At 45.8% G+C, this 23,357-nt stretch overlaps 2 protein-coding genes across 2 annotated transcripts in view; one reads left to right on the top strand and one right to left on the bottom strand.

Annotated features, from left to right (window-relative positions):
- The window catches only part of snx21 (sorting nexin family member 21), a 35,511-nt gene extending 27,141 nt beyond the window's left edge, over positions 1 to 8,370 (bottom strand). The window contains exons 1-2 of the mRNA XM_084461621.1: positions 8,255 to 8,370; positions 6,932 to 7,205 (exon numbers count right to left, since the gene is read on the bottom strand). Coding sequence (XP_084317747.1) covers positions 6,932 to 7,193 — 262 coding nt within the window. The 5' untranslated portion in view covers positions 7,194 to 7,205; positions 8,255 to 8,370. The remainder of the gene's footprint in view (positions 1 to 6,931; positions 7,206 to 8,254) is intronic.
- Positions 8,371 to 10,889: 2,519 nt separating this feature from the next.
- On the top strand, positions 10,890 to 15,170 carry LOC311307274 (deoxyribonuclease gamma-like; the record flags this gene model as incomplete). Its single annotated transcript, XM_084436071.1, has 10 exons — positions 10,890 to 10,894; positions 11,122 to 11,293; positions 11,836 to 11,924; positions 12,096 to 12,209; positions 12,372 to 12,461; positions 13,984 to 14,072; positions 14,178 to 14,290; positions 14,417 to 14,574; positions 14,710 to 14,806; positions 15,027 to 15,170. The coding sequence occupies 10 exons, from the start codon at positions 10,890 to 10,892 to the stop codon at positions 15,168 to 15,170; spliced, it is 1,071 nt and encodes a 356-aa protein (XP_084292197.1).
- Between the last annotated feature and the right edge of the window lie 8,187 nt (positions 15,171 to 23,357).

Genomic DNA, 23,357 nt, shown 5'->3' with positions numbered 1-23,357 from the left:
GAGGATGATCAGACATTGATTTGGCGAGAATTAATAGGAACTGTATACAGAACTGTTAACAGTAAAACTTTTTGAAGTGCTGTGGGCTCTATTTTTCATATTTCAAAAAACTGTGAGGATCGTTTGGTAAGGACAGTCTGAAGATAAAGTAGATCAATTTTGGTGTCAATTGAACAAAAAATGTGGGAGGAGATTGATTTCTTCATAAACTGTAAAACCTGAGTGATGGACTTCAAAATTCCTGCAAGGTCAAAGAGTATGTTTTGTCTCACTTGGGACTACATTCACATCGTGGTTTTACAGTGATAGCACCTATGGCTGATTTGTTATGATTTGTTTTTAAGTTTTAAAATTTAGACTGTTGCTGTAGCGCCACCTTCAGGTTTATTGACCTACAATGCAGGTTGAGGACTTTGGGTATAGTACTGGAGCTTTGTGCAAATTTGTGATTTTTTGTCAACGGGAAGTTAGACTTCAGTGGAAGATGGAGAATAATAATAATAATAATAATAATATAGGCAAATACAATAGGGTTCCGGCAGCTACGCTGCCTGGCCCCTAATGAAGTGGCATATATAGGCTATACTCACTGGTTCTCTCATAGGCTACCTACGCTGTAACAGGTTTGAAAGTCCGAGGCTCGATCCATAAAATGCTTTAACACTAAAACTATGGTGTAGTTTGATCCGAAAATGCTTAACAGTATGGAAAACCGAACCATGGACAGCTAGCATTAGCAAGCCCATGGGCTAATTATTGCTAGTTTTCGTGACCACGTAAATGCACCCAAGAACTGTGTCCATATAAATAAATATAGCTTTTAAAACGTAACCAGTTAGCTGGCTACACAGTAGTCAACTAGTAATCAGTCATCACTACCCCTGACAGCTGGCTGCATTTATTATTTTTACGATTGGTGCACTTTGATATTCCGTTTAATAGCCAGGCAGAGGGGTTCCCCGGGATCCCCAGACAGCTGACGAGTCATGCCCTATCTAATATCTGATCATTGGTTGCCTGAAAGAGCCGCAGTGACGTTGGCAGCGCCTTTCGGAAAAGTTGAGATGGCATGTTTTCAAAAAGCCGGAGCGCTCCAAAAAAGACTCCGTATACAGCGCTTTTCTCCAGGCAGCCGCCAACGCTCTATCCGCTTTGATAACAGTTGAAAAAGGGCACAGGCGCTCAGAAATGCGCGCTTTCACGGCCAAACATGCCATATTGTATAGCCTTTAGATTAACCGAGAAGTGTTTATTTTCCGACTAGCAGATCGCCTTCTCGGGTACTCGAGTACTCGGTTAACCGTGCACATCCCTAGTCACTATAATAATAGTAATTGTACTGTAAGATCCCAGGGACTCCACAGAAAATAAGGCAACTAATAAAATTCCGATTGAAGACGTAGCGAGTGGTGTCCCATTTCTTAGGTAAAGATTTCAACCCCTATCCCTTGTGGCTCCGTTCTGAAGGGCCACTACCCAGTCGAGGGCACTCCAAAACTAGGGGCTAGGGCTAATGGGGGGTATTGGGATTGGGCCCAAGACGACTCATTTAGTAGCAGCGACACAATCATCCTGCATGTCTCTCCTCCAGGGGAACTCGAGTCCCTCATGCCCTCTTCTCCAGCGGAACTCATATCCTCTCCGGAGTCAAGGACCTGTTCTTGGCCTGAAGTCTTTACTGTACCTAGTTTTTCATATTCTGCGGAAATTCAGCTCCAAAGAGCAAACAGAGTTCAGCACAAGTGGTTCTCTTCTTACCCCTCCACCAAAGCTAAGATCTGATATCCTGGAAGGCATGGCTGAAGAAGTCATCAGATACATGGCATATGCCAGTGATCGTCAACTTGAGGCTGCTGATGCCCTGGTAAAGGCCCACCCATGCTTGAGAGAGAGAGGAATGCGCACTGGCCATGAGGGATGGAAGCACTATCTAGAGATAAAGATGGCTAATTTTCGCACAAAACTCGGCCGGCTTGGACACCCTGAAGTCGGTGTTAACTCCCTCAAGAATAGGTCAGGGGAAATCAAATGCGAACATTAAAAAACCGAGAAAAGCAGGTCAACTTCCTTCCTAGTCTCCCAAAAGGAGCAACCACAGCGAGCCTGGAGGAAGAAAGGGTTGCCCTCTTGACTGAGGAGAAAAAGAAGAAGAATGAGGCCATGATCAAGGAAAAAATGCATCAGACCTGCTCCTACAGGCGCCAGGAAGTGGTCCAGGACATGCCAATCGTAGCTGAATTCCAAAAGAGATGGCCTGCCCTGTTTACAGTGAGGGAAGTAAGTAGCGGTAATATAACACTTGAAGAGTTCATTTTCAAAAACAGTTATCTCCGTTTTGATGAATAATTTTTAAAATCAAATATCAGTATCATATCAATCACACTGCAGTGGGGTTGTTTTGATTAAGTAAAAACTCTGCTTTACTTAATCAAAACAACCCCACTGCTGTGTGGTTATTTGATAATGATGTTTGATTTTAAATGATATTCATCAAAATGGAGATAACCGTTTTTGACGTTTGATTTAAAAAAATATTATCAAAACAGAGAACTGTTTAGACCCAGGACTAGGTGGCGGGATTACATCTCCACACTGGCCTGGGAGCAGCTAAGGCCAGGCAGAGCTGGTTGATGCTGCCAAAGAAAGGGATGTCTGGGGCCCCCTGCTGGAACTGCTGCCTCCACGACCCGACCCCGGATAAGCGGATGAAGATGGATGGATGGATGGAGAACTGTTTTTGCAAATTAACTCGCTTGAGTTATCTTAATTCGACTTCCTCTTAAATTATTAAAAGTTAACATTCTTTGTTCAGTTCTCCTATGCTGCCTTTTCCTTTGTTACTTTTCTCAGGTAAATGCAGGTAAATGCAGAGTTTATGCGAAGCATGACTATGCCTCTACAAACCATGTTCATGGCACAACTTGACAGATACACAGCTGACCTAACCAAGGTCTTCAGCAACAGAGGCGGAGCTGCTGGAAAGAAGATTGGACACATCATGGAGCTGACAGCTAAGGTATGTGCTTTAGTTTGCCATTTAGTTGCCAGTTGATACACAATTCTATAAAATCCTGATTTTCCCCCAACCGGCAGTGTAAGATGGCCTGGACGTTCAAATGCCTGGACGTTACACATGTAGCAGAACCCATCACCGTGGAGCGCAATACATTTTTCATATTAACCATTTTAATCACTGATGTATTCATTCAATACTTTTGAATACATGCTTCCATCCGTTCAAAAGATACATCTGAACTAGAAAAGTCTACTCCACTTGCACATTCAACAACTGTACATGCTGACAACATGCATCATAGGTGGGGGATGACAGCTTCACTGTGGACTTGTTATATTCTTGTATTTGATGGTGTAGTAATCATGAATATGCCCACTTAAATTGCAGTGTGATGACATACACACAAAGCGAGACTGTGTCCTAAGAAGTCTGTGTCTACCTCAATGAGGATAGTGAGACTCATCAAGGAGTCCGTGGTAAGTGGATGTAATTTCACTCTGGGCTTTCAGTGCTGATCTACTTCTTAGAATCTTTGTGGTCTTTAGTTAAGGGGAGGGGTCAATTTGTTATTTCTTGCCCATAGAACCACAACATGGAAGAAGCAGAGAGGGAGCAGACCACCATGGGGCTTCACGTGGTCCGGAGAGAGGGTGCTGATGCTGGGGAAGTGCCTGAGCATGTTGGAGTGGTGATGGAGGCTGTGGAGCTGCTGAGCAACCTGGGAAGCGTTTCCTTTGGATGTGCCATGCTCTTCGGACTGATTTACACTCTCAACCTGAGCTACCCACAGGGGCTCAAATTCACATTTGAATTCTTCCAGAAGGTACTGATGAACATGGATGACAAGAATCTTTCCCCAAAGGTCCAAGCACTTAAAATTAAGATGCTCCAGTAAGCTCCCTAGCGGGACATCCATCACACATTGTTCGGTTGGTTGATGAATCTGGTTGGAGGGATGGCGTGCCTTGGCGGAATAGAAAGCACTTGAAGCCCTCATGCTTATTTTTTTCCATTTAGTTTTTCCATTTTATTTAGGATTTGTATGGCATCCATGTTGGTAATGATGGGCCAAGGGACAGAAAACATTGGATAATTGTTTTGTTTATTTAAGTGAACCATAATCCGTTTGATTACAATTGTTCAACCTCCTTTTACTATATGAATGTGGAATTAATCCAATCAGAAAGTTTGAGTCTTTTGATTTTAAAAAAGGTTTTAAGACACACATTTAGGAACATGCTGCTTAAATTAATATCCACGTGTGAAATGTTAATAATGTTTAAGAGATGAGATTGGTTTATGAATGGCTTTTAGAAATGTTTCAGTTCAGGGGTTCGCGGTGGTCTAAGCATCAACTTCCAGTGAAACTGCCCACCAGGGACTAGGGTTAGCCCCCTTTCTCTTGTCAGATCTGAATATGGACGGTCCCCACAGGGGGAGGGGCATATTGGCCCGTTAGTTAGTTTTGGTGTGAGGGTCCTCTGCTCCACAGCGACCCATCTGGCTTCGGAGTCACGGTCCTGGATTTGAGAGTCAGGTAGCTGGCTCTCTGTTCTTGATTTTGACTGCGGGGTTGTATGAAAGGCCCTCCACAGCAGAGGGGACTATTGAACAATAAAACAATACATCGATTGGCTACCAATTGGATGAAAATGGATAAAATCTAAAGTAAATTCATAAAAGTGTTGTATTTTGTATTTACTGTATGTATATTTTGACCCAAGACGTTTCCAATGCATTGTTTTGCAAATGTTATAAGACTGATGTCTTTAAATGCAATATGTTTTTCAGTCATTAATAAATAAAAATGTTTCAGTAATGTGAATTTTGCATCTGTGACTGTGACTTAAATATTAGGTTTATATAACCCTAACCAAATACATTAAGTTCATGCATAACACTCGCATAACTCAAAGTCAATTGAATTTTGTCAAGAGTTATTTAATTTATTCATGTTGAGTGTAGGTAGTGTGTAGTGGGGGTGTGGGTAGTGTGTAGTGGGGGTGTAGGTAGTGTGAAGTGGGGGTGTAGGTAGTGTGTAGTGTGGGTGTGGGTAGTGTGTAGTGGGGGTGTGGGTAGTGTGTAGTGTGTAGTGGGGGTGTGGGTAGTGTGTAGTGGGGTTGTAGGTAGTGTGTAGTGGGGGTGTGGGTAGTGTGTAGTGGGGGTGTAGGTAGTGTGAAGTGGGGGTGTAGGTAGTGTGTAGTGTGGGTGTGGGTAGTGTGTAGTGGGGGTGTGTGTAGTGTGTAGTGGGGGTGTGGGTAGTGTGTAGTGGGGTTGTAGGTAGTGTGTAGTGGGGGTGTGGGTAGTGTGTAGTGGGGGTGTGGGTAGTGTAGGGCTGTATATCATCTTGGATTTCGCGATACGATACGCATCACGATACACAGGTCACGATTCGATACGTATCACGATACAGAGGTCACGATACAATACGATACGTATTGCGATACACACATCATTTACTGAAATATTTTAAGTGTTCAAGACTGAAAACTGAATGGCTCAAATGCACTATATAGATAACTCAAACTCAATGACTGGACAGAGAGCTAGCTAATAAATATTTTACATTTGATATCCATGCTTTTTAAACTGTCAACATTGTAGTATTTATGGGTTTTCAAAATTATTTATATGTATGCTTTTTTAACTTAATATTGTAGAATATGCTTTTTAAACTGGATTTAAAAATTTAAATCAAAATTATTTTTTTTACATTTTACAGCGCCCGGCTGTATCGATACTCCGGGCTGAAAGATCGATACAGTATCGCGAGACTACGTACCGCGATGCATCGTTGTATCGATACAATCCTACAGCCCTAGTAGTGTGTAGTGTGTAGTGTATAGTGGGGTTGTAGGTAGTGTGTAGTGGGGGTGTGGGTAGTGTGTAGTGTGTAGTGGGGGTGTGGATAGTGTGTAGTGGGGGTGTGGGTAGTGTGTAGTGGGGGTGTGGGTAGTGTGTAGTGTGTAGTGCATAGCATAGCGGGGCGGCTGTAGCTCAGTTGGTAGAGCGGGTCGCTCAATGATCGAAGGGTCAGTGGTTCGAATCCCAGCACATGTCGAAGTGTCCTTGAGGTCACTGAACCCAAAATTGCTCCCAATGAGCAGGTTAGCACCTTGCATGGCAGCTACCGCCATTGGTGTGTGACTGTGTGTGTGAATGGGTGAATGAGAGGCCATTGTAAAGCGCTTTGAGGGCCGCTAAGGTGGAAACGCGCTATACAAGTGCAGTCCGTTTACCATTTAGTGCAGGTGTGGGTAGTGTGTAGTGGGGGTGTGGGTAGTGTCGTAGTGTGTAGTGGGGGGTGGGTAGTGTGTAGTGGGGGTAGTGGGTAGTGTGGGTGTGGGTAGTGGGGGTAGTGTGTAGTGGGGGTGTGGGTAGTGGGTAGTGTGTAGTGGGGGTGTGGTAGTGTGTAGTGGGGGTGTGGATAGTGGGGGTGTGGGTAGTGTGTAGTGGGGTTGTGGGTAGTGTGTAGTGTGGGTAGTGTGTAATGTGTAGTGGGGGTGTGGGTAGTGTGTAGTGGGGGTGTGGGTAGTGGGGGTGTGGGTAGTGTGTAGTGGGGGTGTGGGTAGTGTGTAGTGGGGGTGTGGGTAGTGTGTAGTGGGTAGTGTGTAGTGGGGGTGTGGGTAGTGTGGGTAGTGGGGGTGTGGGTAGTGGGGGTGTGGGTAGTGGAGGTAGTGTGTAGTGGGGGTAGTGGGTAGTGTGTAGTGGGGGTGTGGGTAGTGGGTAGTGTGTAGTGGGTAGTGGGGGTGTGGGTAGTGTGTAGTGGGGGTGTGGGTAGTGTGTAGTGGGGGTGTGGGTAGTGTGTAGTGGGGGTGTGGGTAGTGGGGGTGTGGGTAGTGGGGGTAGTGTGTAGTGGGGGTGTGGGTAGTGTGTAGTGGGTAGTGAGTAGTGGGGGTGTGGGTGATCTCTCACCTGTGCTGCTGAAGCCCTCGTCCAGAGACTCCCCCAGGAAGTCAGAATCACTGTCAGCCCCTGATCCTTCCCCGCCAGCCTCCTCTGCCTCTGTGCCCGAGCCGTCGAAGCACAGAGTTCCACCCAGACGCTCCGACACACACTCGGAGTCGTCCTCCAGCTCCGAGCTCTCTGGGAAGTCCTCGGCAGCCTCCTCATCCTTACACGCGTCCCCATCTCTGAAGAGCGAGCGGCGGAGGCGGTCCAAGAGCTTGGAGGCCATACCATCAGACCACTGCCCAGCAGCACGGGGGTCAACACACAAGGCTGTCATGTCATCGGTATGGCAAGAAACAACCCTACAGAAATGTCACTAGCACTTTCTGACCCATTAAAACCTAACAATGAATGTCAACAACATCAGGTCACTGTACACAGATTACAGGTGGTTCACAGGATGCTCCAGGACAGTTGGTCATTATATTCTGAGACCTGACCAAGGGGTTTCAAGAATGCTCTCCGTCACCTGAAATGTCTAGTTATCCTCTAAATGTACCTATTTGTCCTCTAGTTAGCCTACATTCATTTAAAAACATACATTTAAAAGCATATGATTGGCGTCAGTCGGCATGGACTCAGACCACATCATGGCTTTTAAATCTGCTGCAGCTGAGTGCTGCTGTGGACAAGAAAGTACATACTGAGAGAGCGGCTGGAAGGGAAAGAATGTCGAGCTGTGTGGCGATGGAAACATTGCTTGCGCATCAATAATGTAGATAGACGTGCCTGGCTGAAACTAGACACCTGTTGGGGCGGGATCGTTAGATCGAAGTTAGGTGGCGAGCTAAATAAAAAGTTGATTTAGATGCCGACGAAGGCTAACTAGCGGTTTAACTTAGGCAAGCCAAGTTAGCTAACTTGCGTTAGCTAGCTGCAAGTTGGCAAGCTAAACATATAGCCAGTTATCTAGTCTAATTAGTCTAGCTAGCTATCTAGTTAATTTAGTCTAGCTAGCTTGTTAGTCGATGGCACTTGCTACGACAAACAGTTAGCAACATTACTGGTAAATTATATTTTGATATTGTTAATATGCCTGCAATTTAGAATTAAGTTTTGCCTGCTTGACAAGTTGTTGTTTTTTACACGCCAATGTTTGCTAGGCTAGCTTTCTGAAGTTGACTGGCTAGCTCTAACTAAATTGCTAGCTAGATTCACTAACATTTGCTAGCTAGCTAGCTTGCTACAATGCTTGTCACGTTGTTTTCATGGGTGAACATTCAAAAACGTACCCAGTCATTATCAATCCAGGGGCTAATAATATTCGAATGACATTGACAAACTTACCCGTTCAGCACAAACACCGTTACTTAATTAGCATTATTCGCTTGTCATCCCAAACTTGAAGTGGGACATGGGACAGACAGTCCAACCTCCTACTCTTTACTCGCTGGCCAAAGCAGTGTGCCACCGCTAGCTAGGCGTCAGCGAGTACAGATAAGGGCGGGGAGGGAGCAAGCAACATCGCGTCCCGTCTAAGCTCGCGTCACCAGGCTCTCCTTCTTCTTCTGTGGGGTTTTCCGGCGGTTGGCATCATAAAAGTTGCATTAACGCCATCTACTGGAGCTAAAAACCTCTACGGGATCCGGTCATCAGAGGCCCAGTCCCATGTCCTCCCTAAACCCTCAAGCCCTGAGCCCTCACAGACTTATTGATGTCACCTGGTAAAGTGGTTGAGTGCGAGAGGCTGCAAGGGATATAATTGGTATAAAAAGGAAAGGGACAGCACTTGCGACATCACATTACATTGACGTGAAAACATATTTCTTACTATTGTGGGTGTGGGGCTTTTTATCAAATTTTCAATTGTACATGTTTTTCTTGTAGGCCTTCATGTAAATTAATTTTGGGCCGAGTCAAATCCCCGGGGATAAAGGCCTTTACATTCTGTAATATATAGAGAGTGGGTCGTATGCCCACCTACCTCTCTGTAAAGCGCATTGTGTTGCCTCTGGGTATGAAATGCGCTATACAAATAAAGCTTTGATTTAGCCTACATTATCCGAACTCTGTGTTACCCTCAAAACATGTCTGTTCGACTTGTTGAAATCATTTCATTTTGTTGTCATATGCGAACTACATTACTGCCTGTGATTCTTGTTTGTGATGAATCCAAAAGTATTTAGGCTACTTAAGAATGATAATACACATTCCTGCACCTCACAACTCTTTCCATATTCATGTTGGAAATCTCAATTAAAAGAACACTGCACCGAAATGGGTGATTAATGTCATACTGCTTTTAACTGGGAAATCATATGATTTAGAACAACAGAAATCGATGTAATTTATAACCGCTAATTTATATCCGCTTAGACCTGCGGAAACCACAACTGCGTCCCGTTTAGTCAAAAATGAGGAGTGGGCGTGGCCGCTTCCCCAGACATAAAGCCCGTGAGAGGGAGGGGTGTAAGATGACACCCAGCCTACACTCTGAGGTGTGAGAATGTGGTAGAAGTGAAGAAAGATCACCAACAGATCAACAGTTGAACTTTGTATTCAAACTCATCTGATCAGGTAAGCTGATCAAATAATACTATCTCTGTTTGTCCCTCACCGGACTAAAGTCAGAAGGGTGAGTGAGCATGTGGCCAGGTTGTGTTTGTGTCTGGGAGGCTTCCTGTAGGAAATATGGCCCCATCTGAACAGGGGTGTATTCATACACCACTCCTGGTAAACTGTCAGGTACCTATTCTGTGGTCCAGATTAGTGCTACTTTATTGATCCTCTGGGGGGAAATTGCACATTGATATCAGCGCAGCTCAGCATCTCTTCAGACGCCCTTTACCGGGGAGGTGGCGTACTGTTTCTGTTTGTGGTTTTGTGATGCTAGTGTGGTTCCGTGGTGTGGGTCCAGTGAGGAGAGGTCCAGACTTTATGTGAAGTTGATGTCACAATGTGTCACACACACCCATGTTGCATGTTTGGGACGGGTTGCCATCTTATGTATTATTATGGTATACTCAGTCTAGTCTCTGCTTTAGCCAGAGTAGGGGGAACAAGATAGTTGCTCTCTCTCCCCTCCTCCTCCCACCCTCTAACCCTAAGGCTGCAGGGCAGGGCCACTCTCAAAGCAGGAGTAGGACAACAGGTTTGACAGCTCTTCGCTCTCTCTCCCCCTTCTCTCGTCTCTGTTCAATCTGACTCAACTTGTCCAGAGAGCAGTCAGCCTCACCAGTAATGCAGCCACTGAGGTGAACCTGACCTTAAACTAAAGCACTAGTTCATTCTACTCTTTAGATTTTCATAAACGTACATGCACGCACACAAACAAACACACACACACACACATACATACACACAAACAAACACACACACACACACACACAGTTGTACCTAAATTGAAATCAAGAGCTGTTGAATCCCAACTAATCACACCTGTTCTAACAGCCAGGACAAGCAGGAAGTGTATTCTCTGTCAGCTGAACGATTCTGACAAGTCCAACTTCTTGGATGTGTACAAGGAACATAGAAAGTAGTATGTGTCAGATATGTCACATGTGATATTGCAACAGTATATTGGACCTCTTATGGAATTGTAGCTTCACTTAGCTCTAGTATCACAGTACAGCTGGAATTTCCAGATAGAACGAGAATTTATGAGCTCTGACGCTTCCTTCAGCTTACATTACTTAGATGTGTCCAGTCTGCTGCTTAGATTCAAGAGCTGTTTATTAGCCATGTGTCTGGTTCACACATACTAGGAATTCGACCAGGTTTATGGGATACACTGTTACAGATGACATAGGGCAGGGTGCAGGACAGGACAGTGCAAAGACATGACAGTGCAAATGCAGTACAAAAAACAGTGCAAATACAAGATACAAAAAACAGTGCAAACAAAACAGTGCAATGTACAAATGACGATATACTGTTAAAAAGCTAGGCACAAATGCAATTTACGTACTACGGTATATACAGAATGGAGTGTGGTGAGTATATATGCAGTGTGTGTGCAGAGTGTAGTGGGGTAGATGAGAGATGTTATATACAGTGTGTGCCGTGGAACAATCAGAGGTTGTGTGCAAGGGGTACAGACTCAGTGGACGGAGGGGGGCGTCATGGGGGGACACCAGCCTAGATGTGTACAGTCTGCTTGACTCTCCTAGTCCCTCCTCTCCCACCTGAATGTTTCTCTTCTCTGTTCTGTGCAGGCAGCCAGCTGGAGTCATGGGGTGCCTTTCTCCTCCTCCACCCCTCTTTCACCTTGTCCTCCTGCCCCTGCTGTGTGGCTTCTGCGCCGGCTTTAAGATCTGTGCCTTCAGCGTCCAGAGCTCCAACAGCAGCAAGGCGGCCAACTTCAGGGTCATGCATATGCTCACCAGGGTGAGAGAGATAGGGGCTACATGCAGATTCACCAGGGTGAGAGAGATAGGGGATACATGCAGATTCACCAGGGTAAGAGAGATAGGGGCTACATGCAGATTCACCAGGGTGCGAGAGATAGGGGCTACATGCAGATTCACCAGGGTGAGAGAGATAGGGGCTACATGCAGATTCACCAGGGTGAGAGAGATGGGGGCTACATGCAGATTCACCAGGGTGAGAGAGATAGGGATCATTCAGATTCAATAAAAACGATCACTTTCTTCCTCCACTGATTGAACATGAGTAGATTCATTGAAAGCTGTTTAGATGGACGGACGGACGGACGACTTTATTAATCCTGTTACATTTAAATACTGATGAAAAGCAGGTAAACTTATTCAAGAGTGTGGATTTCCTCCTTTGTCCTATAATACATTCACCAGAATATCTCAACCATCTGACATCATCCTCCAATGTCTTTCTCAGTTGTAACTCCAAGTCCAGCGTTGTAGAAATGTACCCCCACACTGTCTGATGTCAGGTTTTTGTTGTGATCTTAGGTTGTGTCCCGCTGTGATATCTGTCTCCTTCAGAAGGTCTGGGACCCAAAGGGCACAGCCACCCAGGCTCTGGTGTCAGCCCTCAACAGGTACAGCACAGTAGATCCTAATGACCTGTACTACTCGCTACCCTGGGGTCAGGGTCAGTAGGGTCTTGTATCTGCAGGTATCAGGTGAAGCTGGTCACTAGTAGCTGCTGTGGCCTGGGTCTCACCAGGTCTGAATGTGCTGCTCCAGTGTGGTGTTCTATGAACTCACAGAGCACCTCCTGTCGGAGGAGAAAGCTCAGCTACCGACTTACCTTCTTCCTGCTCTTCTCCTACCCACTCCAGCACACTCTACCCAGGAGTGGAGCTCTATAGAGATGCAGTTGTGTTAGAGAGGTCATTTTATCAGTTGAGTAGAGATGAACAACTTGCCCCAAGTACTGTAAGTATAGAAATAAACATGCATACAGTAGAAGCCTGTGAGAGTGCAGTATAGAGAGGTCAGGTTGGAAGAGAATAAATCTTGCGTCTGTGCTCCTGATCACGCAGGTATGATGAGGACCACCACTACCAGTCTGTGGCCAGTGAAGGTTTGGGGCAAACACCTGCTGACAAGCAACAGTATGTCTACCTGTACAGGTAAGAACACACAGAAACACAGGTAAGAGCACATACTGGACACACATACCTGGACAGGTCATTTAGACTGTGATGCTGTTGGCTTTTGGCGTTCTTCTGTTGCTCTGCGTTGTGTTTTTTATAAGCCTTGATAAGAGTTGCAGCACCATCTAATTATGAACCACGATGTTAATAGCCTTCTTGTTGTGATAGTCATTGATGAAATCACCCAACACGGGATTGGAAGCAGCAACAGATGATAGATTTATTGTACAAAGATACAATCACATGGAACACTGGGATGTTTCTCTAGTCTCTCTCTCTCTCTCTCCCTGCTTCTCTGCTGTCTGCGGCTGTGGCGCGAAGTCAAGGCCTTAGACTTCCCTCCCCGCATGGTGTTATTAGCGTGCCTGCCTTCTGGGAGCAGCGAATCTGTCCGGCTGAGTTGCCTACCGTTTCCAAATCGAAGTCTCAAGGTTTGGTTGAGATGTTAAATAGTGCTCTCTCTCAGCCCACCCCCCACACCTAGGCCTGCCCGTTTAGGGCCTAGTGAAGCTAGATTGGTATGGGAGTGACCATACGGATGTGTCGCCTGTCACCCTAACATGATATCTTAATCACCATTGGTTGTCAGTCCGGGTTGTGTCTGTTTACCGTGTCCCATAGAGATGTGCAATGGACACCCCAGAGGAGAGACCCCCCCCCTCCTGTGGCCCAAGTGGGACCTTTTGACACCCACTACCCCGAACGGCCACAGCAGCAGCAGCATCAGTTGTCTCCCTCACTCTATTGACTACACAGTGTCCACGTGAAAACAAACAAACAAACACATTAAATCAAATACATAGCAGTAATACTCTGTAGATGTTAGAGACATTTCTCCCTAGATTCTTCAATGCTTTTCAGTTCACACTAAGAGCTCTATGACAGGAAGAAGAGCTCCTGAGATCTGGCCTCCGGCTCAGCCATCCTCCTGTAGCTTTCTGGACTGGGACTGTGCTGGCTAACTCTCTGGACTGGGACTCTGCTGGCTAACTCTCTGGACTGGGACTGTGCTGGCTAACTCTCTGGACTGGGACTCTGCTGGCTAACTCTCTGGACTGGGACTGTGCTGGCTAACTCTCTGGACTGGGACTGTGCTGGCTAACTCTGGACTGGGACTGTGCGGGCTAACTCTCTGGACTGGGACTCTGCTGGCTAACTCTCTGGACTGGGACTCTGCTGGCTAACTCTCTGGACTGGGACTGTGCTGGCTAACTCTCTGGACTGGGACTCTGCTGGCTAACTCTCTGGACTGGGACTCTGCTGGCTAACTCTCTGGACTGGGACTGTGCTGGCTAACTCTCTGGACTGGGACTGTGCTGGCTAACTCTCTGGACTGGGACTCTACTGGCTAACTCTCTGGACTGGGACTCTGCTGGCTAACTCTGCCCCATTTACAGCCATGTCTGCTGTTCACTTCTCCCCTTTTTGACTTGAGCTGTGTGTAGTGTGTGTTTAAAACCCTTTCATCAGCAGTGTTTCTAATCTCTTGTGCCTGCAGGACTGGGACAGTGAATGTGACGGGTCAGTATCAGTATCCGGACAAGAAGAACGCTTTCTCTAGGGAACCATTTGTGCTGCATTTCCAAAGTAACAGAACCGGTCAGTAGAATGAATTTCTGTTTGAGTCCCTTTGAAACAGCTGCTCTGTGTGATGTAGTGAACTGTATGGTCCTGTGTGTCCCTCCCTGGCAGCCATAGGAGAGTTTGCACTGATCCCCCTCCAATCTGCCTCCCAGAAGGCCGTCCAGGAGATGGACAAGCTCTACGATGTGTTCCAGGAGGTCAAAGGGCGTTTGGGAACCACGGTAATGAGGATGGTGGGGGGTCTCACCTGTCACAGTGTTAGAGGGGCTCTCTGGTCATGTTAGAAGGTCAAACTTCTCACCCCCCATCCTCCTTCTGCCTTCTCCTCCTCCTCTTTCCACTCCTAGAATGTCATGTTTCTGGGGGACTTCAACGCCGGCTGTGGTCATATGACCCGGCAAAGGAAGAAGGAGATCCGCCTATTTACCCAGCCAGGGTTCTTTTGGCTGATAGGAGACAAGGTTGACACCACTGTCCCAGATACCACCAGTTGTCCCTATGACAGGTGAGAGCAGAGCATGATGGGATAGAATAGGTGAGAGAGCACATCATGATGTGATAGGACGCTACAGCCTGTAGACAGACTAATTCCCTAACGTCATATGACTCACTTATTTGTGTGTGTGTGTGTGTGTTCCAGGATAGTGGTCCATGGTCAGCCCTTCTTGAAGAATATCAAGCCTTACTCAGCCAAGGTGTTCAACTTTGGTAAAGCATTCAAGATCCCTAAAATGAAGGTAACAATGTTGTTCTCTCTCTCGCACACACACACACACACGCGCACACACACGCATGCATGCACACATCTGGACCTTGTTTCAGTACTGCTGGAATACATCTACCCTTCTCACTCCTTCCTTTGAGAAGGCTCTATGAAAGGACTAGTGAGGAAGGAATGGTCAAAGTTGTGATACAGGACAGGTTTTGGCACTGACAGCTGTAACTTTCTATCAGCAGGTCCTGACAGTGAGTGACCACTTCCCTGTGGAGGTGGAGCTACGGATCAGATCATCAGTGCAGCTGACTCGGGCTCCTTCTCTCCTCTTCATCCTCTCTGTGAGCGTCTGTTCAGGCCTGACTGCCTCGTCACCCTGTCTCTGATCATCTGGCCTAGAGTGTCCTCATGTCTGTGATTTCTTCATCTGTTAAGTCTCCCACAAGTTTTCCCAAATAGGCCCTCGGCCCCAACATCCAACTCTTCATTCCTGCTCCTGGATTGAACTCTCTGGCCTACCTTAGGCCTGGTTTTAGGTTAAGGCTTATTTAGGTGTGATTTAGGTTTAGGCTGGTTTAAGCCAGAACTGCTGGTCCTGTCTGCAACCTGGTTTCACTTTTCTAATCATTATGATTATGATGACTTGTATATGAACTATGAACTGATGTAAATATTACATTTTACTATTTTAGAAATATTTTTACATTTTGATTTGCTTATTTGTGTTTTAGATGTTTTAAATAAACGTGTTTGAATTTAATTTGAATTGTTTGAATGACCAGCCTACTTGAACAGCCTGTGTTCATTAATGCACTATTCACAGGTGGCATACACTGTATAACTGTTCACACACCTCAGGAGTTCAATAGTCTGATGGCCTGGGTCAGAGACTGACCCTCAGCAGTCTGATGGCCTGGGTCAAACACTAACCCTCAGCAGTCTGATGGCCTGGGTTAAACACTAACCCTCAGCAGTCTGATGGCCTGGGTCAAACACTTACCCTCAGCAGTCTGATGGCCTGGGTCAAACACTAACCCTCAGCAGTCTGATGGCCTGGGTCAAACACTAACCCTCAGCAGTCTGATGGCCTGGGTCAAACACTAACCCTCAGCAGTCTGATGGCCTGGGTCAAACACTAACCCTCAGCAGTCTGATGGCCTGGGTCAAACATTAAAGCTGAATCCCAATCTGAGTGCGCAAACCACCCTTGCGGCCCCTCGCATTTGCGGCCTGAGGCCTGAGCACTTAAGGGGAGACACCCCAGGTGAATAGGAAAAAAAAAATCCTTAATAGGTATCACCATCAAACTCCCCCAGTTTGTTAGGTACATTAAGGAGCATCTTTTTTGTATAACAAGTTTTCTGAAATATTATGGATAAATATGCAAATTAGGCATTATATGCGCTAAATATGCGCTAATTTGCATAATTTCGGGACATCCATTTTTTTAACTGGTTCAAGCCAGATTCAAAATTCTTGTTTCATTTTGTTCACATATCCCTATTTAAACTTTGTCCAAGGGGGATTTTTGATATCTCTTTTCTTCACTTCAGAAATCAGAAAATACTGTCAACAGTCATAAAAAGACCAATTTTCGCCATGTTTTAGGGATAAACTGTTATATAAATCAGGCTATGAATGAAATTTAAAAAATCCCCCTTGGCCAAACCCTTAAGAATATGGATTGGAACAAAACTGGAAAGTAAGGTGTATGTAGATGCTACTCAAGTGGTGGTTTTGATGTTCCTAAGATGAGAAATAACTCATTTTGAGAAAACGGGCTTTGAAAATTTGTATTGTAAAAAACCATACATTTGCATTGTAAACCAATATTTACAAACACAGTATCCAATCACATCATTAGTAACAACATTACACAACATCTGAAAACACATAGAAACTGAAAACTGAATAACACAGCATGTTGTGGATTCAGAATAGTCCAGGAGTAGACATTTTGTATAGAGAAGCAAGACCTGTTTAGTTGGAAGCCCACTCACCACGTCAAGGTACAGCCCACGAGTGGGATGTTAGTAAGACGAGACTAGAGACGAGACAATGTTAGTAGGGAAGAGAACATTCCCTTTTAGAAAGCTTGTATTATTTTGTTAAACAGATCATGGACAAAGATAGACACATTTGACGAGGACATGCATGAGAAAACAGATTATCTAACTTTTTGTGTTTTTTTAAGCGTTTTACATGGAGAAAACATGAATGAATGAATGAACATGAAGAGTAAGCTGATTCATAAATACACAGGACAAGATGTGGTAAACAATGCAGGGTAAACACCAATAGAAGCTAAATATAGATTGCCAAACAAACAAGTGATATAACCATCGTCAAAAGCAACACCATAGGAGACATCAAGCTACGCCGTCATAGGTCTACAGAGTCACTCCTCAGATGGCACCACACTAGCTATCCACAAAACTGTTCTAGGCAGCTGGTTTGTAGAACCCACTCAGCTGCAGTCCACAAAACTGTTCTAGGCAGCTGGTTTGTAGAACCCACTCAGCTGCAGTCCACAAAACTGTCCTAAAACCACAATATGTTCCTGGTGCGCATGGGGTTGTCATCAGTGAAGCAGACTACCCCATATTGCCGCCTTCATGTTGTCCACTGAACGCTGGTTATTGAGAATTATTGTAATAATTCTCAATAACTGTAATAATTTTGTAACATTTTGCATTTATTGGCAGTCAGCTTACCTACCTCTGGGTCCAGATCTGCATATGCCTGCCTAATCTGCTCTCTGCTTCTGTGCAAGGACTCCAGACCTCTCTCTATTTCAGCAACTGAAATTAAAACAGTTTATTTGGTCAGTTTATGGATGCATGTAGAAATGCCACAGGTAGAGAGAGGGAGACTACTGTGCATATGTATAGGCTTCTGATATTGGCTAGAGAGAGAGAGAGAAAGAGGGAACACGTTTCAATAGCCTACCTGTCACCCTCTTGTCATGTTTCTGATACGTTTTCAGATGAAGCCCTGGGATCCCTAACACTTTACTAATCTTTTGGAGAGCTGCATACCCCAACCCTAACTCGTGCGCTAAGAGGACCATCCTCACATTGACATCAAATGCAACATCATTCCTAGTTGTATCATGAAGCCGAGTCGATGTGTAGACACTTTTGCGATAGCAATTTCTCACAAAGACTGCACTCTAAGAGCAAAGTACTACAGAACCCACTATTCTGAGGATCTATGTTAATTTTAAAACCAGTCCCTGCACAATTAGGACAAATCAACCCAGTCATCAGCTCATTCAAACGCGCCGCATCTCTCTGCTGCTCACTGGACATGCTAACGCTAGCCTCATCTCCCTGCTGCTCACTGGACATGCTAGCACCGGCTAATGACAACTTGCGCGAATAGGCACTTTGTATCTCATACATGTAAACATTTCCATTTAGTTTCTCTTGTTTTCTGTTCAACCTTGCAGGCAAACACTGTTGTTGTTGTTGCTTATTACGTTTAGAACGCTTTACAGACGGCATTGTTTGGATTAGATATAAGGAAGTGGAAACGTGTCACATGACGCGCTGAACCAATCACGTTCTCAGAAATCAACAACAGCCAATGAGATTTCACGGTTAGCATCAAACCCGCCTTTGTATTTCCACGATTGGTTGCTGATACAAATGAAACCATCAGGTTTGGTTGCGATAACATTGTGCTAGAGAGAGAGACCGATCCAATGATACCCGACATGACCCGGTCCAGACGAAAGAAACGCTGCGAGACGTTGCGAAAAAGATGCTAACTTTTGGTGATTTTAGGAAGAATCTACAGACGCAAACAGACTAAATGAAGTAAAATAAACATCTAAATGCGTATTTTTGATGTTTTATTTCCATTAGTATGAAAGAAGACATGTTATGGAAGCAAACTAGCACAAAATCTGAAATTTGACCAGGGGCCTCATATACCAAACAGCGTGTAAATTCACGTGTAAAAGAGGGCGTACGACGAAAACGAGGAAAAGGCGAACTGTCGCGTACGACGAGAATATTTACACGCTTTTCGGATCTGTTAAACATGGCGTACACGCTGCTGCGCCGATTCCTCAAAGAAAAATCCGACGGTGTCGTAGAAGACAGCGGACGCGCACGCGCCCCGTGTTCTGCCCTCGCCACGCCCAAATCCAACCATATATGGTCAAAACCATGGCTGTGTTCGGAATCGCTCCCTCGTTCCCTCACTCCCTATTCCCTATATAGGGTTCACTATGTAGTGAACTACCTAGGGAATGGTTTAAGGAGTATTCGGACACTACACCGAACGTCACAAAAATGCGTCGGTCATTCGTGTGATGCAGGCGGATGCGCCCTCGTGTAAACAAACAAGTCTAACAGGGAGCATTCACGCTGCAAGTTGAGATGTACTCACTCAGGTAGTATCGGATTTGCTTTTGTGTGTTAATTTTGAATATTAAATCCCAAATAAAGTGTTGAAATTTAAATTCTAATCATGTGCATGTGTGGTTTTTCTACTTTGCTCCTGTCTGTTAATTGCAAGATGTAACGTTGGCTATAGCCGCGCTATAGCCACGCTGAAGCGCACGATCAAGTAACATGTTTACAAACATTACATGTTTACGATTTAGCTCCGCAAGCTAGAGTTCCTTCAGTTTATACACGAAAGTTGCCGCCGCCATCCTCCGTTCACAGCCCTCTTCGCGAGACAACTCAACTGCATTGCATTGTGGTATACCGGAGAAAATGTAGGGTACATGCACTGTACCCTGGAAATCAAGGTGACTTGTGGGTAATAAATAGTGGACTATATAGGGAACGAAAATTCCGTGGAGAATTCGGACACTACAAACAAAATGGCTGACGCCCTATATAGTGCACTATATAGTGAATAGGGAGCGATTCCGAACACAGCCCATGAGTGGTCAAACGTGGTTCCCCGGAAGGAACCGGCTTAAAAAGGTAGCTTGGAGCACCCAGGCGAGACAATGAAACATGGAACGAAGGGGGAAGAAGAGAAACTTCTCGGAGACGGAGGTGCATGTGCTTGTTGGTGAGGTCCACGCGAGGAAACAAATCATCTTCGGAAGGTAAGCTATTTGTACTAGCCTACATTTGTCTGATTGCTCCTACAGTTTAGGTAGCCTACTGTACGTTTCGTGCATCCTGTATTTGGCGTAGGCTACACAGACATTCTGTATTATGTAGCTGTGAGGAAAGCAAACATTTTGTGGTAGGCTATGATTAAATTAGGACCAAAAACAGGGAACGATAACACAGATGACCACTTCATAATGTTAGACCACATTAAACATTTTCCCCTCTGGGAAATTAAGACTCTCATCTAAATCACCCGGTAAATCACAGCATTTATTTGACTGCCAACAGAAAAACATATCAAATGAATATGGCTGCACAATGAAATGTTTAAAGCATAATCAAGTTCACAGACAAACTCAAAGAAAATGACTGAAATTGTTTCTCCAGACTCTGACGTGGGGTGGGACTCAGAGGAGGGGGAGTCTGCAGTGGTCCTTGACCTGACGGTCGTGCCCCCGCCAGTTGTAGCCTCCACCTCCAGCGCCACGACCTCCAGTGCCTCCACCTCCAGCGCGCCGGCCTCCACCTCCAGTGCCATCTCCACCTCCAGCGCCCCCGTCTCCACCGCCCACGCCTCCACCTCCAGCGCCACGACCTCCAGTGCCTCCACCTCCAGTGCGCCGGCCTCCACCTCCAGTGCCATCTCCAGCGCCTCCGTCTCCACCGCCCACGCCTCCACCTCCGGCTGCCAGCGTCCCTGCCTCAAGGGTCCCTGAGGGCTGGCCTTCCTCTCAGACACTGTGCTGGAGGCTCATGACCCTATAGGCCCAGAGGGACATGGCAGAAGGGGTTGGGGCAGTTGTGCAGCAGTTGGTGGAGGTCACCACATTACACCACCAGAGCCAACAGGACATCCTCACTGCACTTCATTCCCTCACACATGCTGTCACGGACCTCACACAGTCACTCACTACCACACTCACAGACCTCACACATTCACTCACAAACGCACTCACACACCTCACACAGTCACCCACCAACAGACAATAAAATGGTAACAATGTGAACCTTACTTGTTTGTGTCTTCATAGCTGGCGCATGACCTCAGTGCGGGCCCTTTGGCCCCGCTGGTCACCCTCATGACGGGGAGGGGGCTGAGGGCTTGGGTCCTCATTTTGTGGTGGGGTCTTGACTGGTTCTCATTCTTATCAGCTTTGAATATATATCTTGGCAAACATAACACGGGATGATGTACAAGGAGGGGACAGATACCTAGTGAAAGTACTATTGGTTGCTAATAAAAAGACAATAATGAGCGCTTGGTAAAAGGTGGAACCCCCAACCAAGGAGCAGTGGCTGGGTGTTGTGGAGGAGATTTATGTTAGGGAGAAGTTCACGCATGCATTGAGGATGCAGGAAGGAAAGTTTGAAGGGAGATGGGAAAAATGGATGGATTATAGAAGGAAGTGTGATACCACTAATATTGAAATTGTAATATTTGAGTAAGAGAAAAAAGCTGCATGGATGGAAGTAAGTTTTTATGTTTTATTCTATTGTCGTTGTATGGATGGAAAATGCTAATAAAGATTAAAGTAAAAAAGAAAAAGAATATGTATCTTGGCTATGCACACACCAACAAGCCAGCCGTCACGCGCAGTGCCTGCCTCCAGTCTAGCCCCTACCCTGCTGTGCGCCAGGATGAATGAGTCATGCGTGGAGCCAGGCCACCGTGCCACTACACTTGTGATGAGCATGTCGGCGTCACATATGATTTGGGTATTTATAGTGTGCACATTTTTGCAATTCACATAGACGTATTCATTCACTGATGGTGCCCTTATCAATATGTGGGTGCAGTCGCCATCGCCGTCACCTCTTTGGAGTTCTATCTCGGCCAGTAGGCCGAGTAGCGCCAAATTCATTTAGGCTCGCATTACGCACAGGAGGACTATCATTTATATGCTTACCAAACAGCAAACAGGTCCACATGATCACATATTAATGACAATCTAATTGGTCAATTATTGCCGTTTGATGGAGTGCCTGCATTAGGTGTGCGCATAGGTTAAGTTTGGGGAACAAATCTATAATATGTTTGTGCTGAATTGGGCTATTAGCCTACATGATTGTGCGTTCATAAACTTTCGCTCTTATTCTCTCCATCAAACATTGTAATTCACCGACGCACCACCTGCGTCGCCAGTTCCCCCTGTGTTCAAAAAGGGTGTAGAAAACCGTGTAAATCGGTACGACAAGTTGAGAGGTGTCCTACAAAAGCACGTAGAAAGGCGAAAAAATATCCGCCCTTTTGGCTTGATAGGTCGCGCTGTGGGGGGGGGGGGAAATGGCGTACGCCTGAAATCGCGGAAAAGACCGTGTAAAAGAAGGCGTACCTCAGTGATATATGAGGCCCCAGGGCGTTGAAAAACGATGTTTTCACCTACCGTGTCTCCCCTTAATTGACGTCAGCTGGAAGGGCCAGAGGGTGCAGGGCCATGAATTATGGTGCGTTCGTTTATAACTGGGAGGTGGCAAATTGCGACTTGCTACTAGGAATGATTAAATAAAACGCCGCATGAACTCGCACTTCCTCGTCGCAAATTCGGATATGTTTCTCAGCCCCCCAGTTGCTCGAATGCACTAGATATAACTAGGTAACTGTGATATAATGGTATATAGCTCGAATGCACACAGGTCGGAGGTAGGTATTTTGCCACTTGCGACTTGCCACCTCCGACCACAAACGAATGCACCATTAAATAGGACAGCACTTGCAGCAGCGTGCCAACGATTCCCAAGCCAGTTTAGCTCAATGCCCCTCCCACTTCGTTTTCATTGGCTGCGCGTCCCTCCAACGCAGAGGCTGCTCTGACGCGCTCCTCCTCAGCTCTCTGCTCGGCTCTGCAAATTGACCGACTGACAACTGTTTTAATTTAATAATAATTTAAAATGTATGTTGGGTGGGATATGTTTGCCGCATGTGGATTTCAAGATAAATGTTGTGTTATCGGCAAATGTCATCATTTATGTGTGATGCACTCGGATCATGACTCGGATGCACTAAAGCACTGTGTCACATGAGACGTGGTGGACTGTGGGTATTTTCTGCTCCCAAGTCCGTGAAATTGCGGACTTTCGGTAAGTGCGGTTAAAGTGGGCAAAATGGCAGCAGTGGCGCACTTGTGGACCTAGCAATTCCATTTTGGGACTACCCTGAGCCCTTGTGGACTTAGCTGGAATGCGCATGTAAGGCCGTGAGTGCTCTGAACTTTCGCCTAAGTGCGCAATTTGGGATTCAGCTTAACCCTCAGCAGTCTGATGGCCTGGGTCAAACACTAACCCTCAGCAGTCTGATGGCCTGGGTCAAACACTAACCCTCAGCAGTCTGATGGCCTGTGTCAGAAATTGACCCTCAGCCAGTTGATGTGTGCCCTGATGGTGGTCTGCCAGATGGCATTACTGTAAAGAGTTTGTTGTTAGGGTGACTGTGATTTCTAAGGATTCTCCTCACTTTCCTTCAAAACTGCCTGGTGTTGATGTCCTGGAGGG

This window comes from Borostomias antarcticus (assembly GCF_949987555.1).
Source record: "Borostomias antarcticus genome assembly, chromosome: 3".
Lineage (NCBI taxonomy): Eukaryota > Metazoa > Chordata > Actinopteri > Stomiiformes > Stomiidae > Borostomias > Borostomias antarcticus.
The sequence above is the reverse complement of the archived record's forward strand: the minus strand, read 5'-3'. Positions and strand labels throughout refer to the sequence as shown.